The sequence below is a fragment of the Musca autumnalis genome, unplaced genomic scaffold, assembly GCF_047663935.1.
Source record: "Musca autumnalis isolate F117 unplaced genomic scaffold, ASM4766393v1 scaffold_2, whole genome shotgun sequence".
Lineage (NCBI taxonomy): Eukaryota > Metazoa > Arthropoda > Insecta > Diptera > Muscidae > Musca > Musca autumnalis.
Window position 1 is genome coordinate 176,167,677 of NW_027411755.1, and position 23,124 is coordinate 176,190,800.

The 23,124-nt window shown below is 33.7% G+C and overlaps 1 protein-coding gene across 1 annotated transcript; it reads right to left on the minus strand.

Moving 5' to 3' along the window:
* Positions 1–730: 730 nt before the first annotated feature.
* Positions 731–11,498, minus strand: LOC141393200 (uncharacterized). Its single transcript, XM_073966165.1, has 4 exons — positions 11,259–11,498; positions 11,079–11,192; positions 1,073–1,324; positions 731–982 (listed from the first exon to the last, which is right to left on the minus strand). Exons 1-4 carry the CDS (start codon positions 11,329–11,331, stop codon positions 786–788), a joined length of 636 nt encoding a protein of 211 aa, XP_073822266.1. The 5' UTR covers positions 11,332–11,498; the 3' UTR covers positions 731–785.
* Between the last annotated feature and the right edge of the window lie 11,626 nt (positions 11,499–23,124).

Here is a 23,124-nt window from a genome sequence, read left to right on the forward strand (position 1 = left end):
GAAATAACTTGCGTCAGCGTAACGTCGCCAAACGTGACTGGGGTCCTATCTTCCTTTTTTCCAGGGTTCGAGAGTGACGTAGCCGATGCCCACAATTCACTTATTCCGTCTCTAAGGTTGCCAATTTACAGATGATTTAGCCACTTGTTTTGCTCACCGACCACCCTGTTAACTTCCAGTGTCGGCTTCCTGACTCTGGTTTTGCTGGGGTTGGCTTGACGAAGCTCATTACCCTCATTTGGTAACCCCGTTGCCTCTACTGGGAAATTTGTTTTAATTCGGGTATTAGACCAGCAGATACATGTATAACGTGCGGCTGCAGCAGTGATGATATATAGGAACATCTTTTCTGCTACCCGAACATCAGAAGGGTTGGACAGATCTCTGAAGCGGTGATTAGTGAACTCTCTGATACTAGGGCAATTAGCTTTCCCATTATAGATGAAAGTGCGGCGTTGAGTGGTGACGGAGTCTGCTGATGAAGACAATTATGTGGGGTTGAGGGTGACGATATTTGTTTGAACAAGTGACACTCTCCGGCTGGGGGCGTCATCATTGACCGTGCAAAATGTATAGCTATCGATCTGCTCAGCCAGCACTATACCTCTCTGGTAATTTTCTAGGACCAAATGCCACAACTCGAGATGAGCATTGAAGTGCCCTAAGATCAGTCGGTTATGACCTTATAATGCCCTAATGTCGTGCTTATCGAATAAAAAATACAAAAGTATTTATCTTTTAATAAATTTTATTTATTTGGCTTTTACAGTGTAAAAAAGATTTTCTCAGTTCGTATACCAAATAGCTGATAGCATAACAGCAATAAGTCCAACAAACACACTAATACTTTGGGCACCCGATGAATTATCGACATTGCATTTCGAAGTGTGACACAATTTACACTGATTGTTGTTGGCATCAGAACAGGTGGCCTGAGTTTTAGCATCGGCATCAATATAACAACCACGTATGGCCACGCCATCTAGATTAGTAGGTAGAAGAAAAAAAGGGAGAGAGAGCAAAATCTTTATAAACTTCTGAAGTTATATATTCCTTATTTTCATTGACTTACTCCAAATACCATGGAAGCAACCTTCTTGGGGATTACTAGCGCCAGTTCTACAATTTTTTGGAGTAACTTTTGAAGCATTATTCCAACAGTCCGCGTTTTCATCGCTGCGACAAACAATGCATTGGAAGTCGGTAGATTCGTCAAAATTACTGGTATTACATGCAGCATCAGTTGCTCCTGTACATTTCTTGCAATTATCACCGTCACATGTCTTGCCACTTTCAAGGCACCCACGGGTTATTACATCACCATCTGAAAACATTTAAACAAATATAGTTTTGTTCATTAAAATGAAAGACCACAAAGAATTGCTGCAGTAAAAAACGGGGCTTAAAGGCAGATAAAGGCAACAGAAATAATTTTAAAAAATTTACGAGCTTTTATATATAGCCTAAAATATTCTAAAATATCCACGAAGTTTTATATATCACCAAAAATATTTTTTAAAAATCCACGAGGTCTTATATATAGCAAAAGCAATTTTTAAAAAATCGACGAAATCTTAGATATAGCCAAAAATATTTTTAAAAAATCCAGGAGGCCTCTTTTTTAGCCAAAAATATTTTTAAAAAATCCACGAGGCCTTTTTTTAGCCAAAAAATATTTTTAAAAAATCCACGAGGTCTTATATACAACCAAAAATATTTTTAAAAAATCCACGAAGTCTTATATAGCAAAAACAATTTTTAAAAAATCTACTATGTTTTTAAAGAAATCACGAGGTCCTATATATAGCCAAACATATTTTTAAGAAAATCCACGTGGTATAGCCACTAATGTATAGCCAAAAATATTTTTAAAAAATCCACTGGGTCTTATGTATAGCCGAACATATTGTTAAAAAATCCACGAGGACTTATACAGCAAAAACAAATTTTAAAAAATCGACGATGTCTTAGGTATAGCCGAAAAGCTTTTTAAAAAATCCACGAGGTCTAATATATACCCAAAAATATTTAAAAAAAATCACGAGGCCTTACATATGTCTAAAAATATTTTTAAAAAATCCACGAGGTCTTATACAGCCAACAATATTTTTAATAAATCCACGAGGTCTTATACAGCCAACAATATTTTTAAAAAATGAACGAGGTCTTATATATAGCCAAAAATATTTTTAAAAATCCACAAGGTCTTACATATAGCCAAAAATATTTTTAAAAATTCCACGAGGTATTCTATAAAGCCAAAATTATTTTAAAAAATCCACGAGGACTTATATAGCCAACCATATTTTTTAAAAATCTGCGAGGTCTTATTGGTAGCCAAAAATATTTTTAAAAAATCCACGAGGTCGTATTTGTAGCCAAAAAATATTTTTTAAAAATCCACGAGGTCTTATTTGTAGCCAAAAATTTTTTTAAAAAATCCACGAGGTCGTATTTGTAGCCAAAAAATATTTTTTAAAAATACACGAGGTCTTATTTGTAGCCAAAATTTTTTTTAAAAAATCCACGAGGTCTTATTTGTAGCCAAAAATATTTTTAAAAAATCCACTAGGTCTTATTTGTAGCCAAAAATATTTTTAAAAAATCCACGAGTTCTTATTTGTAGCCAAAAATATTTTTAAAAAATCAACGAGGTCTTATATGTAACCAAAAATATTTTTAAAAAATCAACGAGTTCTTATATATAACCAAAAATATTTTTAAAAAATCCACAAGGTCTTACATATAGCCAATCATATTTTTAAAAAATCCACGAGGTCTTATTGGTAGCCAAAAATATTTTTAAAAAGCCCACGAGCTCTTATATATTGCCCAAAATATTTTTAAAAAAATCCACGAGGTCTTATATATAACCAAAAATATTTGTAAAAAATCCACGAGGTCTTATATATAACCAAAAATATTTGTAAAAAATCCACGAGGTCTTATATATAACCAAAATATTTTTAAAAAATCCACGAGGTCTTATATATAACCAAAAATATTTGTAAAAAATCCACGAGGTCTTATATATAACGAAAATATTTTTAAAAAAACCACGAGGTCTTATATATAACCAAAAATATTTTTAAAAAATCCACGAGGTCTTATATATAACCAAAATATTTTTAAAAAATCCACGAGGTCTTATATATAACCAAAAATATTTTTAAAAAATCCACGAGGTCTTATATATAGCCAAAAATATTTTTAAACCAGTAAGGAAAGGATCAAAGTCGGGCGGGGCCGACTATATGATACCCTACACCACTGTGAATATGTAAAATATAACTCGGAGCTACATCCAGATCTAAACCGATTTTGATATAATTTGGCACATTTATTTCTAGACTGAATTCAGTCACACATTCCAAATATCATCGAAATCGGAAATATATAGCGTGTTTGGTACAGAAAATACGTGAAATCGGCCGAAAATATATATGGGAGCTATATCCAAATCTGAACCGATTTCTATATAATTTGGCACACTTATTTCTATACCAAATTCAGTCAAACATTCCAAATTTCATTAAAATTGGACGTATATAGCGTGATTGGTACATCGCATACGTGAAATCGGGCGAACATATATATGGGAGCTATATCCAAATCTGAACCGATTTCGAAATAATTTGGCACATTTATTTTTAGACCAAATTCAGTCACACATTCCAAATTTCATCGAAATCGGACATATATAGCGTGTGTGTTACAGAAAATACGTGAAATCGGCCGAAAATATATATGGGGGCTATACCAAAACTTGGACCGATATAGCCCATCTTCGAACTTGATCTTCTGACGGCTAAAAAAGTGGTATTCCCCAATTTTCAGCGAAATCGGTCAACAAATGCGACCTGTATGTTGCGAACGGACGGACGGACGGACATGCATAAATCGACTCAGAAAGTGATTCTATGTATATCCCTAGAAGGAACTATGGGTCTATCTCGCTTCCTTTTGTATGTTACATACAAATGCACTAACACATAATACCCCTTACCACATAGTGGTGTAGGGTATAAAAATCCACGAGGTTTTATATATACCCAAAAATATTTTTAAAAAATCCACGAGGTTTTATATATACCCAAAAATATTTAAAAAAAAAATCACGAGGCCTTACATATGTCTAAAAATATTTTTAAAAAATCCACGAGGTCTTATACAGCCAACAATATTTTAAATAAATCCACGAGGTCGTATATAGCCAACAATATTTTTAAAAAATCCACGAGGTCTTATATAGCAAAAAATATTTTTAAAAAATCCACGAGGTCTTATATAGCCAACAATATTTTTAAAAAATCCACGAGGTCTTATATAGCAAAAAATATTTTTAAAAAATCCAAGAGGTCTTATTTGTAGCCAAAAATATTTTTAAAAAATCCACGAGGTCTTATTTGTAGCCAAAAATATTTTTAAAAAATCCACGAGGTCTTATATATAACCAAAAATATTTTTAAAAAATCCTCGAGGTCTTATATATAACCAAAAATATTTTTAAAAAATCCACGAGGTCTTATATATAACCAAAAATATTTTTAAAAAATCCACGAGGTCTTATATATAACCAAAAATATTTTTAAAAAATCCACGAGGTCTTATATATAACCAAAAATATTTTTAAAAACTCCACGAGGTGTTATATAGCCAAAAATATTTTTAAAAAATCCACGAGGTCTTATATATGGCAAAAACATTTTTAAAAAATCCACGAGGTCTTATATATGACCAAAAATATTTTTAAAAAATCCACGAGGCCTTATATATGACCAAAAATATTTTTAAAAAATCCACGAGGTCTTATTTGTAGCCAAAAATATTTTTAAAAAATCCACGAGGTCTTATTTGTAGCCAAAAATATTTTTAAAAAATCCACGAGGTCTTATTTGTAGCCAAAAATATTTTTAAAAAATCCACGAGGTCTTATTTGTAGCCAAAAATATTTTTAAAAAATCCACGAGGTCTTATTTGTAGCCAAAAATATTTTTAAAAAATCCACGAGGTCTTATTTGTAGCCAAAAATATTTTTAAAAAATCCACGAGGTCTTATTTGTAGCCAAAAATATTTTTAAAAAATCCACGAGGTCTTATTTGTAGCCAAAAATATTTTTAAAAAATCCACGAGGTCTTATTTGTAGCCAAAAATATTTTTAAAAAATCCACGAGGTCTTATTTGTAGCCAAAAATATTTTTAAAAAATCCACGAGGTCTTATTTGTAGCCAAAAATATTTTTAAAAAATCCACGAGGTCTTATTTGTAGCCAAAAATATTTTTAAAAAATCCACGAGGTCTTATTTGTAGCCAAAAATATTTTTAAAAAATCCACGAGGTCTTATTTGTAGCCAAAAATATTTTTAAAAAATCCACGAGGTCTTATTTGTAGCCAAAAATATTTTTAAAAAATCCACGAGGTCTTATTTGTAGCCAAAAATATTTTTAAAAAATCCACGAGGTCTTATTTGTAGCCAAAAATATTTTTAAAAAATCCACGAGGTCTTATTTGTAGCCAAAAATATTTTTAAAAAATCCACGAGGTCTTATTTGTAGCCAAAAATATTTTTAAAAAATCCACGAGGTCTTATTTGTAGCCAAAAATATTTTTAAAAAATCCACGAGGTCTTATTTGTAGCCAAAAATATTTTTAAAAAATCCACGAGGTCTTATTTGTAGCCAAAAATATTTTTAAAAAATCCACGAGGTCTTATTTGTAGCCAAAAATATTTTTAAAAAATCCACGAGGTCTTATTTGTAGCCAAAAATATTTTTAAAAAATCCACGAGGTCTTATTTGTAGCCAAAAATATTTTTAAAAAATCCACGAGGTCTTATTTGTAGCCAAAAATATTTTTAAAAAATCCACGAGGTCTTATTTGTAGCCAAAAATATTTTTAAAAAATCCACGAGGTCTTATTTGTAGCCAAAAATATTTTTAAAAAATCCACGAGGTCTTATTTGTAGCCAAAAATATTTTTAAAAAATCCACGAGGTCTTATTTGTAGCCAAAAATATTTTTAAAAAATCCACGAGGTCTTATTTGTAGCCAAAAATATTTTTAAAAAATCCACGAGGTCTTATTTGTAGCCAAAAATATTTTTAAAAAATCCACGAGGTCTTATTTGTAGCCAAAAATATTTTTAAAAAATCCACGAGGTCTTATTTGTAGCCAAAAATATTTTTAAAAAATCCACGAGGTCTTATTTGTAGCCAAAAATATTTTTAAAAAATCCACGAGGTCTTATTTGTAGCCAAAAATATTTTTAAAAAATCCACGAGGTCTTATTTGTAGCCAAAAATATTTTTAAAAAATCCACGAGGTCTTATTTGTAGCCAAAAATATTTTTAAAAAATCCACGAGGTCTTATTTGTAGCCAAAAATATTTTTAAAAAATCCACGAGGTCTTATTTGTAGCCAAAAATATTTTTAAAAAATCCACGAGGTCTTATTTGTAGCCAAAAATATTTTTAAAAAATCCACGAGGTCTTATTTGTAGCCAAAAATATTTTTAAAAAATCCACGAGGTCTTATTTGTAGCCAAAAATATTTTTAAAAAATCCACGAGGTCTTATATAGCAAAAAATATTTTTAAAAAACCCACGAGGTCTTATATATAACCAAAAATATTTTTAAAAAATCCACGAGGTCTTATATATAACCAAAAATATTTTTAAAAAATCCACGAGGTCTTATATATAACCAAAAAAAATTTTTAAAAAATCCACGTGGTCTTATATATAACCAAAAATATTTTTAAAAAATCCACGAAGTCTTATATATAACCAAAAATATTTTTAAAAAATCCACGAGGTCTTATATATAACCAAAAATATTTTTAAAAAATCCACGAGGTCTTATATATAACCAAAAATATCTTTAAAAAATCCACGAGGTCTTATATATAACCAAAAATATTTTTAAAAAATTCACGAGGTCTTATATATAACCAAAAATATTTTTAAAAAATCCACGAGGTCTTATATATAGCCAAAAATATTTTTTAAAAAATCCACGAGGTTTTATATATACCCAAAAATATTTAAAAAAAAATCACGAGGCCTTACATATGTCTAAAAATATTTTTAAAAAATGCACGAGGTCTTATACAGCCAACAATATTTTAAATAAATCCACGAGGTCTTATATAGCCAACAATATTTTTAAAAAATCCACGAGGTCTTATATAGCAAAAAATATTTTTAAAAAATCCAAGAGGTCTTATTTGTAGCCAAAAATATTTTTGAAAAATCCACGAGGTTTTATATATAGCCAAAAATATTTTTAAAAAATCCACGAGGTTTTATATATAACCAAAAATATTTTTAAAAAATCCACGAGGTTTTATATATAGCCAAACATATTTTTAAAAAATCCACGAGGTCTTATATATAACCAAAAATATTTGTAAAAAATCCACCAGGTCTTATATATAACCAAAAATATTTGTAAAAAATCCACGAGGTCTTATATATAACCAAAATATTTTTAAAAAATCCACGAGATCCTATATGTAACCAAAAATATTTTTAAAAAATCCACGAGGTCTTATATATAACCAAAAATATTTTTAAAAAATCCACGAGGTCTTATATATAACCAAAAATATTTTTAAAAAATCCACGAGGTCTTATATATACCAAAAATATTTTTAAAAAATCCACGAGGTCTTATATATAACCAAAAATATTTTTAAAAAATCCACGAGGTCTTATTTGTAGCGAAAAATATTTTTAAAAAAATCCACAAGGTCTCATTTGTAGCGAAAAATATTTTTAAAATATCCACGAGGTCTTATATATAACCAAAAATATTTTTAAAAAATCCACAAGGTCTTATTTGTAGCGAAAAATATTTTTAAAAAATCCACGAGGTCTTATATATCATTTTAGCGAATATTTTCGAACTTTTGGGGGATAGGTACCGGAAGCAGTGGACCTATAAGCACTTCCTTCGAATTTCATTTAATATTCGAAGAAATATTGCGATATCCAAAGTGTGGACGAATGCAGTATTCGGTTCGAGCTCTACAGCCACTACATATGGTGCCATAGGGGTTTTTTTTACTCCTTTCGGGCTGTTTTCTCAAGAAGTATTGACTTGCCCCTGAAAAAAACTTTTACTGTCGTAAGTGAGGCAGAGAACGCAAGATGCTTTAACAAAAATCAAAGTGATTCAAGAGCAGGTCTTAAAGTGAATTTATCCAAATTTTTGTTTGGGAGGTACCCAAAGGAGTGAACAAAACAAATATAGTCCATACTCGAACCTGATCTATATATGGTAAATATATTAGGATGTGTAAAGTATGGACCAAATCGGTCACTTCTGTCAAGAGTTATCGTGCGCACAAATTTTCCGAACATTTTCGAACTTTTGGGGGAGGTACCTGAAGGAGTGGACCGATATGGCTTATCTTCAAACTTTAACTAAGTTTGTACAAAATATTACGATGCCACATTTTGGACCGAATCGGCAGATCCGTTCGAGAGTTATCGTCCGCTCCGACCAGTACACACGGTGTCATAGGGGTTTTTGCACCTTTCAGGCTATTTTCTCAGGAAGTATGGACTTTCCCCTGATGAAAATTGTACAGTCGTATGGAGGGCAGTGAATATAAGTAGTTACAACAAAAATCAAAGCGATTCGAAAGCGGCTCCTAAACTGAACTGTTCCGATATTTTTGTGTGAGAGGTACCCGAAAGAGTAGACCGATTGATTCCATATTGAAACCTCATCTAAGTCTGGCAGGAATTTCACGATATGCAAAATATGAACCAAATCAGTTACCGTGCGCACAACTTTTTCGAACTTTTGTGGGGGAGGTACCGGAAGGAGTGTTCTGATATAACCCATCTTCGAACTTAAACTAAGTATAGACAAAATATTACGAAAGCCAATTTTGGACCGAATCGGTTAATCCGTTCGAGAGTTATCGTGCGCTCCAGCCAGCCAGACGGACGGATATGGCTAAATCAACTCCAAATTGTCTGAAGCGGAGTTCGTCCAAACATACTTGGGGTCTGAAACCATTATTTCGATGAGGCACAGTTTGCACGTATGAAAGTGTGTATACACTCGTTGGCATAAATTTTGAGGGTATAAACAAGTTCTAAGATGGGCCTTGTCGGTCCACTCCTTTGAGTACCTCCCCAAAAAAAGTTCAAAACTTTAAGCTAAAATGTTGCGCACGATAACTCTCGAAGCCAGTAACCGATTTGATCCATACTTTGGACATCGTAGTATTTCTACGAGATATAGATCAGGTTAGAATGTGGACTATATATGTCAACTCCTTCGGATACCTCCCACACCAAATTTCCGAAAAGTGCAGGTTAGGACTTCCTCTTGAATACTTTTGATTTTTCTAGCAATAAGTTGCACTCAAGGCCCCTGTTAGAATGGTACACGTTTTTTCAGTGGCAAGTCCATACCTCTTGAGAAAATGACCCGAAAACTGGAAAGAACCCCTACGGACAGCATGTGTACTTGACTTGACGACTTGACCGCAGAAGGTCGGGGGTTCGATTCCCCGACCAGGCAACATCAAACATTTTTCAACGGTGGCAGAATACCCCTCAGTAATGTTGGCGACATTTCCTGAGTATTTCAGCCTTGGAAAACTTATCCACAAGTGGTGTCTTAAGACACGCCGTTCGGACTCGGCGATAAACAGTAGGCCCCATATCACTGAGCTAAATATGAATCGGGGTGCACTCATTGATATGAGAGAAGTCTCCCTTGTCCCGTATGGGATGTTGTGGAACAATGTTTTTTTATGCTTATAGGTCCACTCCTTCCGGTACTTCGAAAATATTCGCTGAAATGGTACGCGCGATATCTCAGAGCAATCGATTTGTTCTAAACTTTGGATCTCAAATATATTTTTCCAAACTTAGCTTGTGTTCATAAGTGGTCCCTATCGGTCCACTATTTGGGGCACCACCCTCACAAATATTCAACATTTTTCTATAAGTGTGGTTAAGAGTCTGTTCGAGGATCCTTTGGACATTTTTTTCCGAAGGTACTTCTAATGGCCCTGTTTAAAGCGATATTATGTTTTTCCTGGGCAAGTCCATGTTTCATGATATAATGGTCCAAAAGCTCTAAATTATATGGTGACCAACTGAAATGACTGGTGGTCGCGATATCTATAGAGAGGAATGACTCCCAAAATAAGACCCGCTTCCAAAATAAACTATGACGATCCATTCCTTTAGGTACCTCCCCCTAAAACTTTTGAGCTTTAATCCATATTTTTGTCGATAACTTAATAAGTCAACAATTCTGAAAACCCCCAAAATACACAAGTTTTTTTTGCGAAGAAGTGTTTCAATTCGCACAGGCTGAAGATATATCTCTGGCGGCAAAGCCGAATGATACTTTTTTCTAATGGTTTCTTTGTTGACTAACAAAATCTTATCTCAATTTTAGATAATTAATGCCTCGATTGATACCAACAACTGTTAGTCCAATTGATTAGCCCGTCTAAACTGACTCACACATATATTGGTTATTTCTAGGAACTATAAAAGCTATTTGAAGTATTTGTCAACATGTCCATAAAAGTTATATTTAAAGGTCTGCAATCTACAGATAGAAATGTCTATGGAAGATCTTCTATCTATAGAAGACCCGCTGTATCTCTCTAAGGAATACCCGTTGTAGATAGAAGACCTAATGAAGGGTATTCCTCCTATAAAAGAACAACTGTTTGCTGTATATTGAGGACCTGTTCAAAAATCCTCTAAGTATAAAGAAGATTTGTGAAAAGGCCTATTGAAGGCCTACAGAAACTCTTCTATCTACATAAGTCCCGTTGAAATGTCCTCTATATCCAGAAGACATGTTGAAAGGATGATCTGTCTAAAAAAAACACAATTAAACAGAATTATTCGGCGGCTAAATACCTTCAACCTATGAGAGTCCAAATAAAAGTAACAGGAGTGCTGGGCCTATATGACCTTTGAATAGATCCCTGATTTTAAATAAAGAAAGTTTTGGAAATTTCCAACGTAATTTTTTTGGCATAAAACAGTCTAATTATTCCATTGACAGTCCCAATCAACCCAGTACATACCTTTGCTAACCACACATTCGGTAACATCAGTGCCACATTCGGTGGTTGCTGTAACTTTGCTTCCATCAACACAATCTGCATTGTCATTTGAATTGCAATGGAGGCATTTTATAGCTGGAAAGTAAAAAAAAATTAACAAATACCAAACAACAACAACAATAATAATATATTTCTACTCACCACCTTCACTTGGTGTCATCAATGCAAATACAACAATTATCCCCAGATAACCAATTCCCTTCGAAAAATACATTTTGCCGTTGTTTTTGTTGTTATTAAAGTTTTATCAATTATTTACTCTTATCAATATTGTATGCCGAAGGTAGATATAGCTAATATACAACAACACAAATTTGTGAAGATTTGTTGGGTAATATTCCGATCCGTGTTGTTAACACCTTTAAAGACAATTTCCAACTAAATGAAATCCATGTTAGGTAAATTAAATAATGTTATAGTCAGCCGGTCGGCTATAGTTAGTTAGTCGTATATTTTATCAACAAATATATATAGTGCTTATCGATGATTTTTGAGAAGATGAAGAGAAACTATGTGTATTGTTATTCTCTTAGTGGTTAAGTATAAGAGAGCTGGCAAGTGATAAATCCTGACAAAGTGTAGTATAAGATATATGAGGATTTCTGAGTGAAATCGGAGACTTTGGGTCATTATTACATGTTTTCTTTTACTATTGGATAGATTTAAAATCGCAAAAAAAAGCAATTTGTATACATATTGAATTCATTTGTTTTTTTTCTGTCTAGGACTTTAAGATATAATTCACGCATTAAAATATAATGCTAAGAAAGTCCTCTTTTAAATTTAGTGATCACTCTTAACTTTAAGATAATCGGAACCATATAAATCTGTTCGGTAATTCAAATAAAGGGAAACCTTTAATAATGGGGTTTTGAAAGAAGATTGTTTTTTATTTTCTACTTTTGCTGCGTTCAACACAATATTTCAGTACATTTTCAGATTTTTTTGTTAACGGTTGCAGATATCACGCTATGAAAATGTTAAATTAGATAAAAATAAGTAAAAAAGTATCAGTCGGCTTTGTCGACAGAGATATACCCACAACCTGTGAGGAGTGAAACCCTTTTTCCAAAAAAAAAAAAAAAAAAAAAAAACAAGTAAGAAAGTATCAGCCAGCTATGCAGATGGAGATATACCCTCGGCCACTGACAAAAAAGAACAATGAAACCAAACCAAACACAATAATTATGCCGATTATATAATAAGTACCAAACTTCTTCAGGAGGGCCGGAAATGTTAAATTAAGATAAATTAAGTTTGGAAGAAATTTTTGAAAAAGTTTTAGAGTTATCCCTGTGTGTCGGCAGGGATTTGGAACTTTTGGGCCATTATCTCAGGAAGTATTAACTTACTCCGGAAAAAAACTTTGCTGTTGTAAATGAGGCCACTAGAACAACCTACTGAAAAAAAGAATCAAAACGAAATAAAGAATTAAACTTCACTTTTATTAATTTTGCGTGGGAGGTACCCGAAGCAGTGGATCGATATCGTCCATATTCCAACCTGATACATGACTGGATGAAATAATATGATGTGCAAAGTCTGCACCAATCAGAAACTCCCTGCGCGAATTATCTTGCGGGTTTGCCATTTTGTTTGGTGCCGTCAGTAGAGTAGCTCATAAACTTCTGTTTATACGAATTTTGTGTGGGAGGTACCCGAAGGGGTGGACCGTTATAGTTCATATTCGAACCCGATCTATATCTGGAAGGAATAATACGATGTGGGCAAAATATTACGATAACCAAAATTTGGTTCGAATCGGTTGATCCGTTCGAGAGTTATCGTGCGCACCAGCCAGCCAGACAGACAGGCGGACGGACATGGCTAAATCGACTTCAAATTGTCTGAAACGAATTTCGTCCAAACATACTTGGGGTCTAAAACCGTTATTTCGATGAGCCATATTTTTTGGTCGTATCAAAGTGTATATCGGAAATGTTGCCAATTCTTTCATATTCCATTTCCAAAAGATTTTTCGTACATAGGTTAGAAAAAAATTGCTCAGTACAAATCCGCTTGCGAGCAAATTTTTGGTTGTTTCGGACAAAAGTTATCGCGGTTTTACTTCTGCTTTTAAGAAGAAGTTATTATAAAAACGCTAATTATTTTATTGAGCACAATTGTCACTAAAAAGTTATCACGAAGTAACGTCATTAAGTAAATTGCGTAATATTTACAAAAAAATTCGTGGAATTTACAAAAAAATTGACAAAATTTTAAATGTAAACCCGTCAAAAATTACAAAAAAAAAAACAGTTTTAAATAAAGGCTTCAGGGGAATCAAATGAGACAGAACTTATAATAAGATTATAGAACTCGTGATTTTACGTTGTTTAATGAATATCTCATGAGTGTGTTCCTTACAGTATCCTAGTAATTGGAGTCTAAAGGCCAACATATGATGGGTGAATTTTCTTAAAAAACCTATTTTTTGCGTGTAATATTTACAACTGTCATTCAAATTACTTTAAACCCTACGTGAATTTAGTTTTTTTGCTCGACGGATCTAATTAGCCCCTCCGCGATCGAATCCACCCACTAAAACCGCGGTTATAGATACCTTGAAAATGGTAAAATCAGCTAAAATATATTTTGACAAATCCCCGTACTAAACCGCGATTTTCTTTAAAATGTTTTACACAAATGGAATCCTTTATACGCGATTATAATATTTGCGAAAACGCTTGTCATAAATTACAGAAACACGCGAGTAATATGGGTTTTTTACGCAAAATAGAATGTGAAGGCACATCCGCGGTTCTTAAAGAATCTATTTGAAATAGGTGTATATTGACGTATTCTTGATGGGCGCTAATGAAACCGGCGCGCCATTGCGCGACTTTTATCCACTTTAAGGTTTTTGGCATTGTGAGATGCAACTGACGACACACAATGGCCGCTGAGAAATGCATACACACAGAAAAAATGGCCTCTCTAGCATATGTCCCAAACATATTTTGCAGCAAACATATATTTGTTTGCAAGCAGTCTTATATGCAAACATGCCCAAAAGCCGCAAGGGAGCGTAAATGTCAATGTGAAACACATTGAAATGTATGCTCTCAGCATTTATAAATGTGCTGAGAGCATACATTTCAATGTGTTTCACATTGGTTTTTTATTGAAAGGCATAGAAAAAAAGCAAAAGCATAGCAGACACAAAGGTACATAAAAAATTCCAAAGAAAGACAAAACAGACTTTAATAAACGAAAAAACTGAATGAAGCAATTTATAGAAAGTCGCACTTTTAAAAAGAAAAAAAAATGTATATAGAAACATCGTTGAACGCTTCTCCTTAGTTGTGATATAAAACACATTTTCTTCAAAGTTCAAATCATCAGCGGGACATCGGCATCTGGAATCAAATGATTATATAATGTAATAAATAGGTACATCCATATTTCAAATATACATATGTACATATGTATGTAGTATGTATATGAAAAATGTATTGATGTAATTAACAAAATTAAACAAGTAAGCAAAGGCTATAGTCGGGACGGGGCCGACCATGTGATACCCTACACCACTACACCTGTGCATAAGCTGTTCACCGGTAAACATTTCTTTTAGGGAATACAATCCGACTGCCACCAAACATAATATGCCTCTTTCTCTCTCGGACCTCCATAAACAACCAACATTTCGGGACCATCCGATCAAAATTGCGACCTGTAGCGTGATTGCAAAAAATGGAAGAATTGGATGCATTACCAACTATTGTGGTACCTCCCTTGTTTGACCACCTTCGCCAACCTACTTTACACCAATGTACAGGTAATATTTTCTTCTTCCATTGACAGGCTGTGCCGCTGAAATACCCCTACTAGAAACCGATATATTCACAAAGAATAAAACTTTGAATTTCTCAAAAAAATCAATAGGCTTCTTTCTCTGTGGGCCCCCATCAACCCCCAAAATTTCGTGACTATCCAGTCAAAATTGCAACCTGTAGCGTGATTACACTTACACCAACATTTTTTGCAACAATATATAGGAGATATTTTCTACTTCCATTGGCGCGCTTTCCTTTTGGAATACTGCTACCAGAAGCGGAGATATTCGCATAAACAAACGTTGACTTTTATCCACAAAAGCTTTTTGCTTATTCCGACTCCTGAATATTGTCCGACCATCACCAAGCTTAATAGGCTTCTTACCCTGTGGGACCCGCATCAACTGCAAAAAAATTCGTGACGATCCGATCAAAATTGCGACCTGTAGCGTGATTACAAAAAAATCGGAAAATGGGATGCATTACCGACTTTTGCGATATCTCTGTTGTTTGACCACCTACGACAGCCAACTTTACATCGTTGTAAAGGTGATATTTTCTACTTTCCTTGCCAGGTTTTGCTTTTGATATACCTCTTAAAGAAACAGAGCTATTGACTTTAAAATAAAACGTTGACCTTTTCCGAAATAAGTTTTTGCCTATTTCGACCCCCGAATATTATCCGACCATCATCAAAATCATTAGGCTTCTTGCTCTGTGGGACCCCCAATAACTCCCAAAATTTCGTGACGATCCAATCAAAATTGCGACCTGTAGCGTGATTACAAAAAAATCGGAAAATGGGATGTATTACCGACTATTGCGATATCTGCGTTATTTGGCCACCTACGCCGACCTAGTTTGCATCATTGTAAAGATGGAATCTTCTACTTTCATAGTCAGGCTTTGCTTTTGTAAATTCTCCAACCATAGCTGCGATATTCGTCATTATAATTAAAATCTCAAAAATGAAAATTTGGGTTTTATTTGCGACTATTGTGATATCTTCGTTGTTTGATCACCTACGAGAACCTACTTTACATCATTAGAAAGGTGATATTTTCTACTTTTTGTATAACCTATACATAAGCTGAGATATTCGCTTTGGAAAAAACGTTTTCATTTTATCCACCTAAGTTTTTTGCCCTTTCCGACCCCTAAATATTATCCGACCATAACCAAAATCAATAGGCTTCTTCCTCTCCGGGACCCTCATCAACACCCAAAATTTGGCGACGATCCGATCAAAATTGCGACCTGTAGCGTGATTACAAGGTTTAGATGGACAGACGGACAGACGGACGGACGGACTGACGGACGGACACACATAGCCAGATCGACTCAGCTCGTCGAGACATTAATTTTGGTATATATAAGTATGGGTCTACGACCATTATTTCGATGCGTTACAAACTTTTTTGGCAAAACCAACTTATAATACCCTCCCCACATAGTGGTGTAGGGTATAATAAAATGTAATAAATTATAAAATGTATTGGACATTTAATTTACTAAAAAGCACAATTTCTTTAAGAAAAGACAAAACACTGATTTATTCACTCACTTTACCGTCTTTAATCAACTACCCAGCAAAAATTTGGTAAGCACATGTCATTACTTTTTGCATTACCAGGTAATGAGTACTCATTACCCTACGCATTATCAGTCAGTACATATATAACAGTTAACACATAACTAGTTACATCCTTAATTACTACTTACTTACTAAGTAATAAGTACGGTGGCACAGGGCTAGTGTGTCTGACTATAAATCTTAGGTTTGTGTGTTCAAAGCTCACCGTCGGCATGGGAGTTTTTTGTTGACAAAATTACGAAGAAATGTTGATGTACATGGATGTTTTTAAACAACCTTTACTATTTGTATGGTTGGCCTAGTATGTAGTGTGTTTGGCTACAAATCAGAAGTTCGTGTGTTCGACACCAGCAGGGAGCGGAATAAAAGAAAAAACAAAAAAAACATGGTGGAGTGTTGAATTTAATTGTATTTTCTTTTTAGCTTGTTTTTTGACTGCCGGTATGTGGTTAAGTATGTACTTAAAAAACATATTTAAGGAAGTACTTCCTTCCTATGACATCCCCATGTAAAAATAATGACTTTTACGGTCAACTAGTAAGTAGTTACAACTGCCAAATGTTACTGAATAAAGTCATTACTTGGTAATGACTTTTTTGCTGGGTATTGTCTCTAGAACACTGAAGAAAAAATATTAATACCATTTTTTCTTTTCCTCTTCGCTTGGTTAACAACAACAAAGCAAGAAACACACGTGTTTTACGCATACACATCACAAAATTTCTGCGTCGCCTATTACACCATACACACTGCTCTTTATTATAAACCGGTATTCCGCAGCCGCGGGAGCCCTGTTGTTACTCTCTTTGACAAACTTCCTCTCTCCACCCATGAAAAATATGTTTTAACATAAAAAATATGTTGGTACCCAAACATATAAAAGTGAGATATGCTACAAAATGTTGCAAACATATATTTGTTTGGACCCAAAAAAATTATGTTTGGATCCAAACATATATTTGTTTGCAATCAGTCCCAAACACATATTTGTTTGGATCCAAACATATTTCTAACATATATTTTTCTGCGCGTAGATATTGAATGATATTGATTCGCTGTATCCCAAAACGGGTGCGCATTAACTGATTTTAACTAATTCGCGAATTACAGGCTTTTTAAATTTCATATTTTTTGAATGATTGTAATTTCAATATTACTCTTAATTTCCTATCCTTATGAGTTATCACAGTAAGCAAATAAGCTTTCACGATGGTAAATCACATTTTTTGATGAAGTTTTAGAAGAGTTCATTAATTATCGTATGGGATTTTAGCGAAATAGTTGGAGAACTCCCAAATATTTTTTTCTAATTTTTGGAGCCAAACCAAAAAATATATTTGCAAAAATATTGTCTAACAATAAGTTTTTCTCTTTTGCTGTTGCTATAATATGCAATTTATGTACCCAATCTTTATAAATATGGTTTCATATATTTCTACGCATTGTATATATACCGCAGATATTTTTTAAATTATTTTCTAAGGCTTTGTACGGACTCTTGGACAGGATAATTTGGATTTACTTTAATATTTGTTTATTATTTGTTGATTTTCCGCGAAAATAAGAATAAATTTAGTAAATATTTAAACATCTACGAATAAATATGGAATGCTGTTAACGATTTATGCATAAATTTTCTCATAGCAACAAATAAGAGATTTTTAAATATTTTTTCTTTGTATGAGAATAAAAAACGCTATTACTTTTGCGCACATCGAGCAATTTTGTGATCGCGAACAGATTTGAAACCAGAATTTTTTCCTTAAGCTCTGTACCAAAAATTTAAGATGTGCACGCAAAATTTTTTTTAATTTTTTTTTAAATGGAATTGCAAAGGAATTTTTGTTTTTACCTAGGGTTTTGGGTAGGGAAATCCCGCGCCGGGAATTCCCAGGAATTCTCGGTTTTTTGGTTACGGGATTTTCCCGGGAAACAAAATCATATTTCCCGGGAAATCGGGAAATATATTTTCACATTTATCACAACTAATATTGAATTAATGAATAAACTATGCCCGTCACTTTTATACCATAGAATCAGAATTCGAATAGATTTTACAAACTTAAGGTCAGTTTCTCTAAGACGATTCGAATTGAAATTTGTTCGAATTACAACCAAACTCCTGTTATTGTAGAAATTTGTGTTTGATTGAACAAATAAATCAATCAAATATTTTTTAAAATAACAGAAGTTTAGAAGTAGTTCCAACGAATTTGAATTCGAATCGTCATAGTGAAACAGGCCATTAGTTTAAGTTCGAAGATGGACCATATCGGTGGTCCACTACTTCCGGTACCTTCTCCACAAAAGTTCAACAATTATCGCTAAAATGGTGCGCACGATAACTCTTGAAGGGAATAACCGAATCGGTCATAATTTTGCATATGGTAATATTAGCTCCAGGCATAGAACTGGTTCCACACAAAATTCGGAAAAAGTAAAGTTTTAGAGCTCCTCTCGGATCGATTTGAATTTTTTTTGGGAATGACGATTTTTTGATTCCCGTTTCCCGGGTATGATAAAACCCGGGAAAACCCAAAACCCTATTTTTACCATATACCCTCGTTAGCATAAATGCTGAGGGTTTCATTATATGCAATGAAATACTCATAACTTCTTAAATATAGGTCCAAATAGAAAAATCTTTTTTTTTGTAATTTTGTCAGTTTTCTAATTAAAAATAGAAAAAATTGGGCTTGGATGAAATTTTCCGAAATTAATATTTAAAACCCATTTTTAGCAATGATTGTACTCTTCGATTTTCTTGAATTTTCTTTTGGGTTAAAATACGATCAATTACGAAAATTTTTAGAAACATTTGGTGGTGAGATTCGAATAATTATTATTATATCCCCCACCATAATATGGAGGGTATAATTAAATTTGTCATTCCTTTTGTAACACGTCAAAATATTCGTCGGAGACCCTAAAAGGTATATATATTCTTAATCAGCAAAAAATTCTAAGTCGAAATAGCCATGTCTGTCTGTCCGTCCGTCTGTCTGTTGAAATTAAGATACAGAGCGCAATTTTTAAGATAGAGCTTTATAATTTTGTATAAAAGTTTCTATTATTCCTAGGATGTTTGGTATTGAAAATGGGATATATAGGTCCACGTTTTGATATAGCCCCCCATAGAACGGTACCTCCATATTTTCTATATTTTTAAGATTGCAGCTTCATTATAACACCGAAATGGCTGAAAATTGGTTTATAGTAAATGTTGGGGGTAAAAAACTATCCATCTTAGATTTGTCGGTATAGTACCATGTTTTCATATAGTCCCCATAGAAAGGTAACTCCCGATTTTCGGTATTTTGAGGGTTGTGGTCTCAATATCCCACCGAAATAACTAAAATGTTGTATTTAGTCTTCTTTGGGAGTTTATAACCCCACTTGAAATTTATTGGTATAGGCCGACGCCTTCATATAGTCCCCATAGAAAGGTACCTGCCGATTTTCGGTATTTTGAGGGTTGTGGCCTCAATATACCACTGAAATAGCTCAAATTTTGTATTTAGTCTTCATTGGAGGCATAAAATTTTCCACTTGAAATTTGTCGGTATAGACCCACGCCTTTACATAGCCCCCATAGAACGGTACCTCCCGATTTTCGGTATTTCCAACGTTTTAGCCTAAATATTCTACCGAAGTGGCTGAAATTGGGTATTTGGTGTTCGTTGGGGGTATAACATTTTCCATCTGAAATTTATTGCTCTATGTCTACGTCTTCAGATAGCCCCCATAGAACGTTACCTTCCGATTTTTAATATTTTAAGGTTGTAGCCTCAATATCCTACCAAAATGGCTGAAATTTGGTTTTAGTCTTCATTGGGGGTATACAACTTTCCACCTGAAATTTGTCTGTATAGGTTCACGTCTTTATATAGCTCCCATAGAACCGTACCTCCCGATTTCGATATTTTGAAGTTTGTGGCCTCAATATCCCACCGAAATTGCTGAAATTTGGTACTTAGTTGTCGTCGGAGGCATAAAGCTATCAACCTGATCTTTTTCGGTAGATGTTCACGTCTTCATATACTCCCCATACCTCCCGATTTCCGATATTTTGAAGGTTGTTGAAATGTTTATTATTATTCTCCTCCAAGAAATTAGACCTCGCGTAGATAAAGATGTTAGTAGTTACTACTTGTTCAAATTTACTTCAATACAGGAGGGTTTAAAAAAATTCGACTCGGCCGAACTTTACGCCGTTCTTACTTGTTTATAAATACGAAATATTATGACAATTGATTAACGATAGTGTCACGGCAATGTAATCCCTGCCTGCGACAAAAATAAAAACAATTCAATGATAAGAAATTAATGTGTGAAGGCAACAAATCTTCTTCAAACACATCAAACTTCAATATTTCAAATTTAGTGCTTTGATTTCTAACGGTATTTGGTAAGGGGAAGTTAAAGAACTTGAGGTTTATATATGATCAGTGCAGAAAAAAAAACAAAACGTTGCTTCATTGAGGGAATTGTTTGACATCACTAGGTAGAATGCGGATGGATGTGCAAAAGGGAAAATAACTTCTACAAATTGTAAATTGGGAACAAAGGCGGCATTGGTTATTCCAGTGGCAAACGCTCTGGAGTCAATACCATCCACCCATCCTAACGGAACATCCTGATTGTTCCGAAAGTAGCACGGACTCACCCGACACCAGTAAGTTCAAACCAGTCGTCGCACAAGCAAGCAACGGTGTAATACCAGCTTTCCGCTGAGGGTATTAAAATCCCAACTCCATGTCAGTCAGGAATCAACAAGGCTATCTACAACAAACACGGTGCGCCTTAACTATATTTATATGAAAGGTGCTTATACCTGGGAAGTTTTTGCGGTTTCCGAAACTACAATGTTCATAGATGAGTGGGGCATGCTCTTTGACGGCAAACATCGTGGGAGCTGTGAATGTTAGATCATGGTCTTCAAGAGTGAATCGCTAGAAATTAATTTGGTTGTGCTCAAATTTAAAAATGTTCAATCTGTAGGGATCAATTGTGTTGGTTGTTGCCGATACAACAGATGCGAATACCAGCTAAATGACAACCATGTTAGTTTCCCTGCACCAAATGTTCAAAGATCACCCCAGCCATGTCCCAATTTACATTGGGCGAGTTTACTTGCGGCAATTGTCATTTTGTAGGAGAGAGAGGTGAGGCATATGGTAACCCTTTGCCTCTCAGCACCCTCTCTCACCTACAAACTGACAATTGCCGCAAGTAAACTCGCCTAATGTAAATTGGGACCAAGTGTCGCGTTTTCATGGAAGAATAGCTCCAGCGTCGTTTATCTTCCACCTCATGAGAAATAAAGGCCTACGTACATAAGCTGCCTCGCCTGGTTGCCTTGCTTGCTTCTGATAAAAGAATAAAAAAGAAAAGGGCAACCCAGTTCGAAATTTGCTCGGCCTCCTTTATTCTTTTATTTTTATTATGTCAAAAATTAAGCAGGAAAGCAAGGCAACCAGGCAAAGTAGCTTATGTACCCAGGCCTTAAGATTCCTTTTGTAAAGTTTAAGCAGATACCAAAAATCAGCAATTCAAGATTTTCTTGCGTTTATTCTGATGTCTGAAACCCGGAACAGGTTGCGTAAAATCTGTTCCTTAATTTCTCACTCATGAGCTGATCATTGGTTCAGTAGACAACAGTTCCGCACTGAAGAACTATTTGTAACTATAAATGACTACCCAAAAGCAGGGTTTAAAATGCTAACGCCATATTAGCAAAGCATTTCACAAATATATTGCTAGCGAAGCTAATGCTATTCGATATTGTTGGTATAATAAAACAGCACCGCACAATCATACACATATTTTGCAGCACACATGATCAACACTAGGGTTATGACTTTTTTACAACCTCATATCCCTGTATCATAGCGTGATGAGTTTTGCCATTAGATTACATAAAATCTTAATTATAAGGTGATTCGGTGAAAAAACCTCACGCACAAAATGATTTTAAAATTTGAATTTATCAAAATTATGGAAAATTTTTTGAAGTCACTGAAAACAGATATATAATTGAATATAAGTTTTAGAGCCACATGAGATAATTAAAATTACATAAAATTTATTTCTCACTATTTTTCTTTAATTCTGAGGATCGTAAAAATGTCGTAAACGCTTTTATTCAAAAATATAATTTTTTAACAAAAAACAAAAAATTTAAAATTTTTTCAAAGTGACTTTTTTCGCGACTTTTTTAATATTTGAATGAAATAAACGTTATTATAGTTATTAGTAGGCTTATATTTATTCATTCGTGCAACAAAAAATAATTTTTGGAAAAATATTTTTTTTTTCATTTCATATATTTTTTCAAAAAATTATTTTTTTAAAATCGATTTGTGCGTGAACTTTTTTTATATTTCAATGGAATAAACTATAGCATAGTGATTAATAGGCAAAATTTCATTCATCCCTGCTACAGGAAATTATTTTTGAGGAAAAATGTCAAAAAGTCATAACCCTAATCAACACATAATAGAAAAGAGAATAATGGCTATATCACACCATGTGCCTTTTCAAATGTATGACATCAGCTGGTCTGTATATTAGTATATCCAAAGTGACAACATACTGCTTACAGCTCATTTAGACTAGCTATAAATCCTCAACT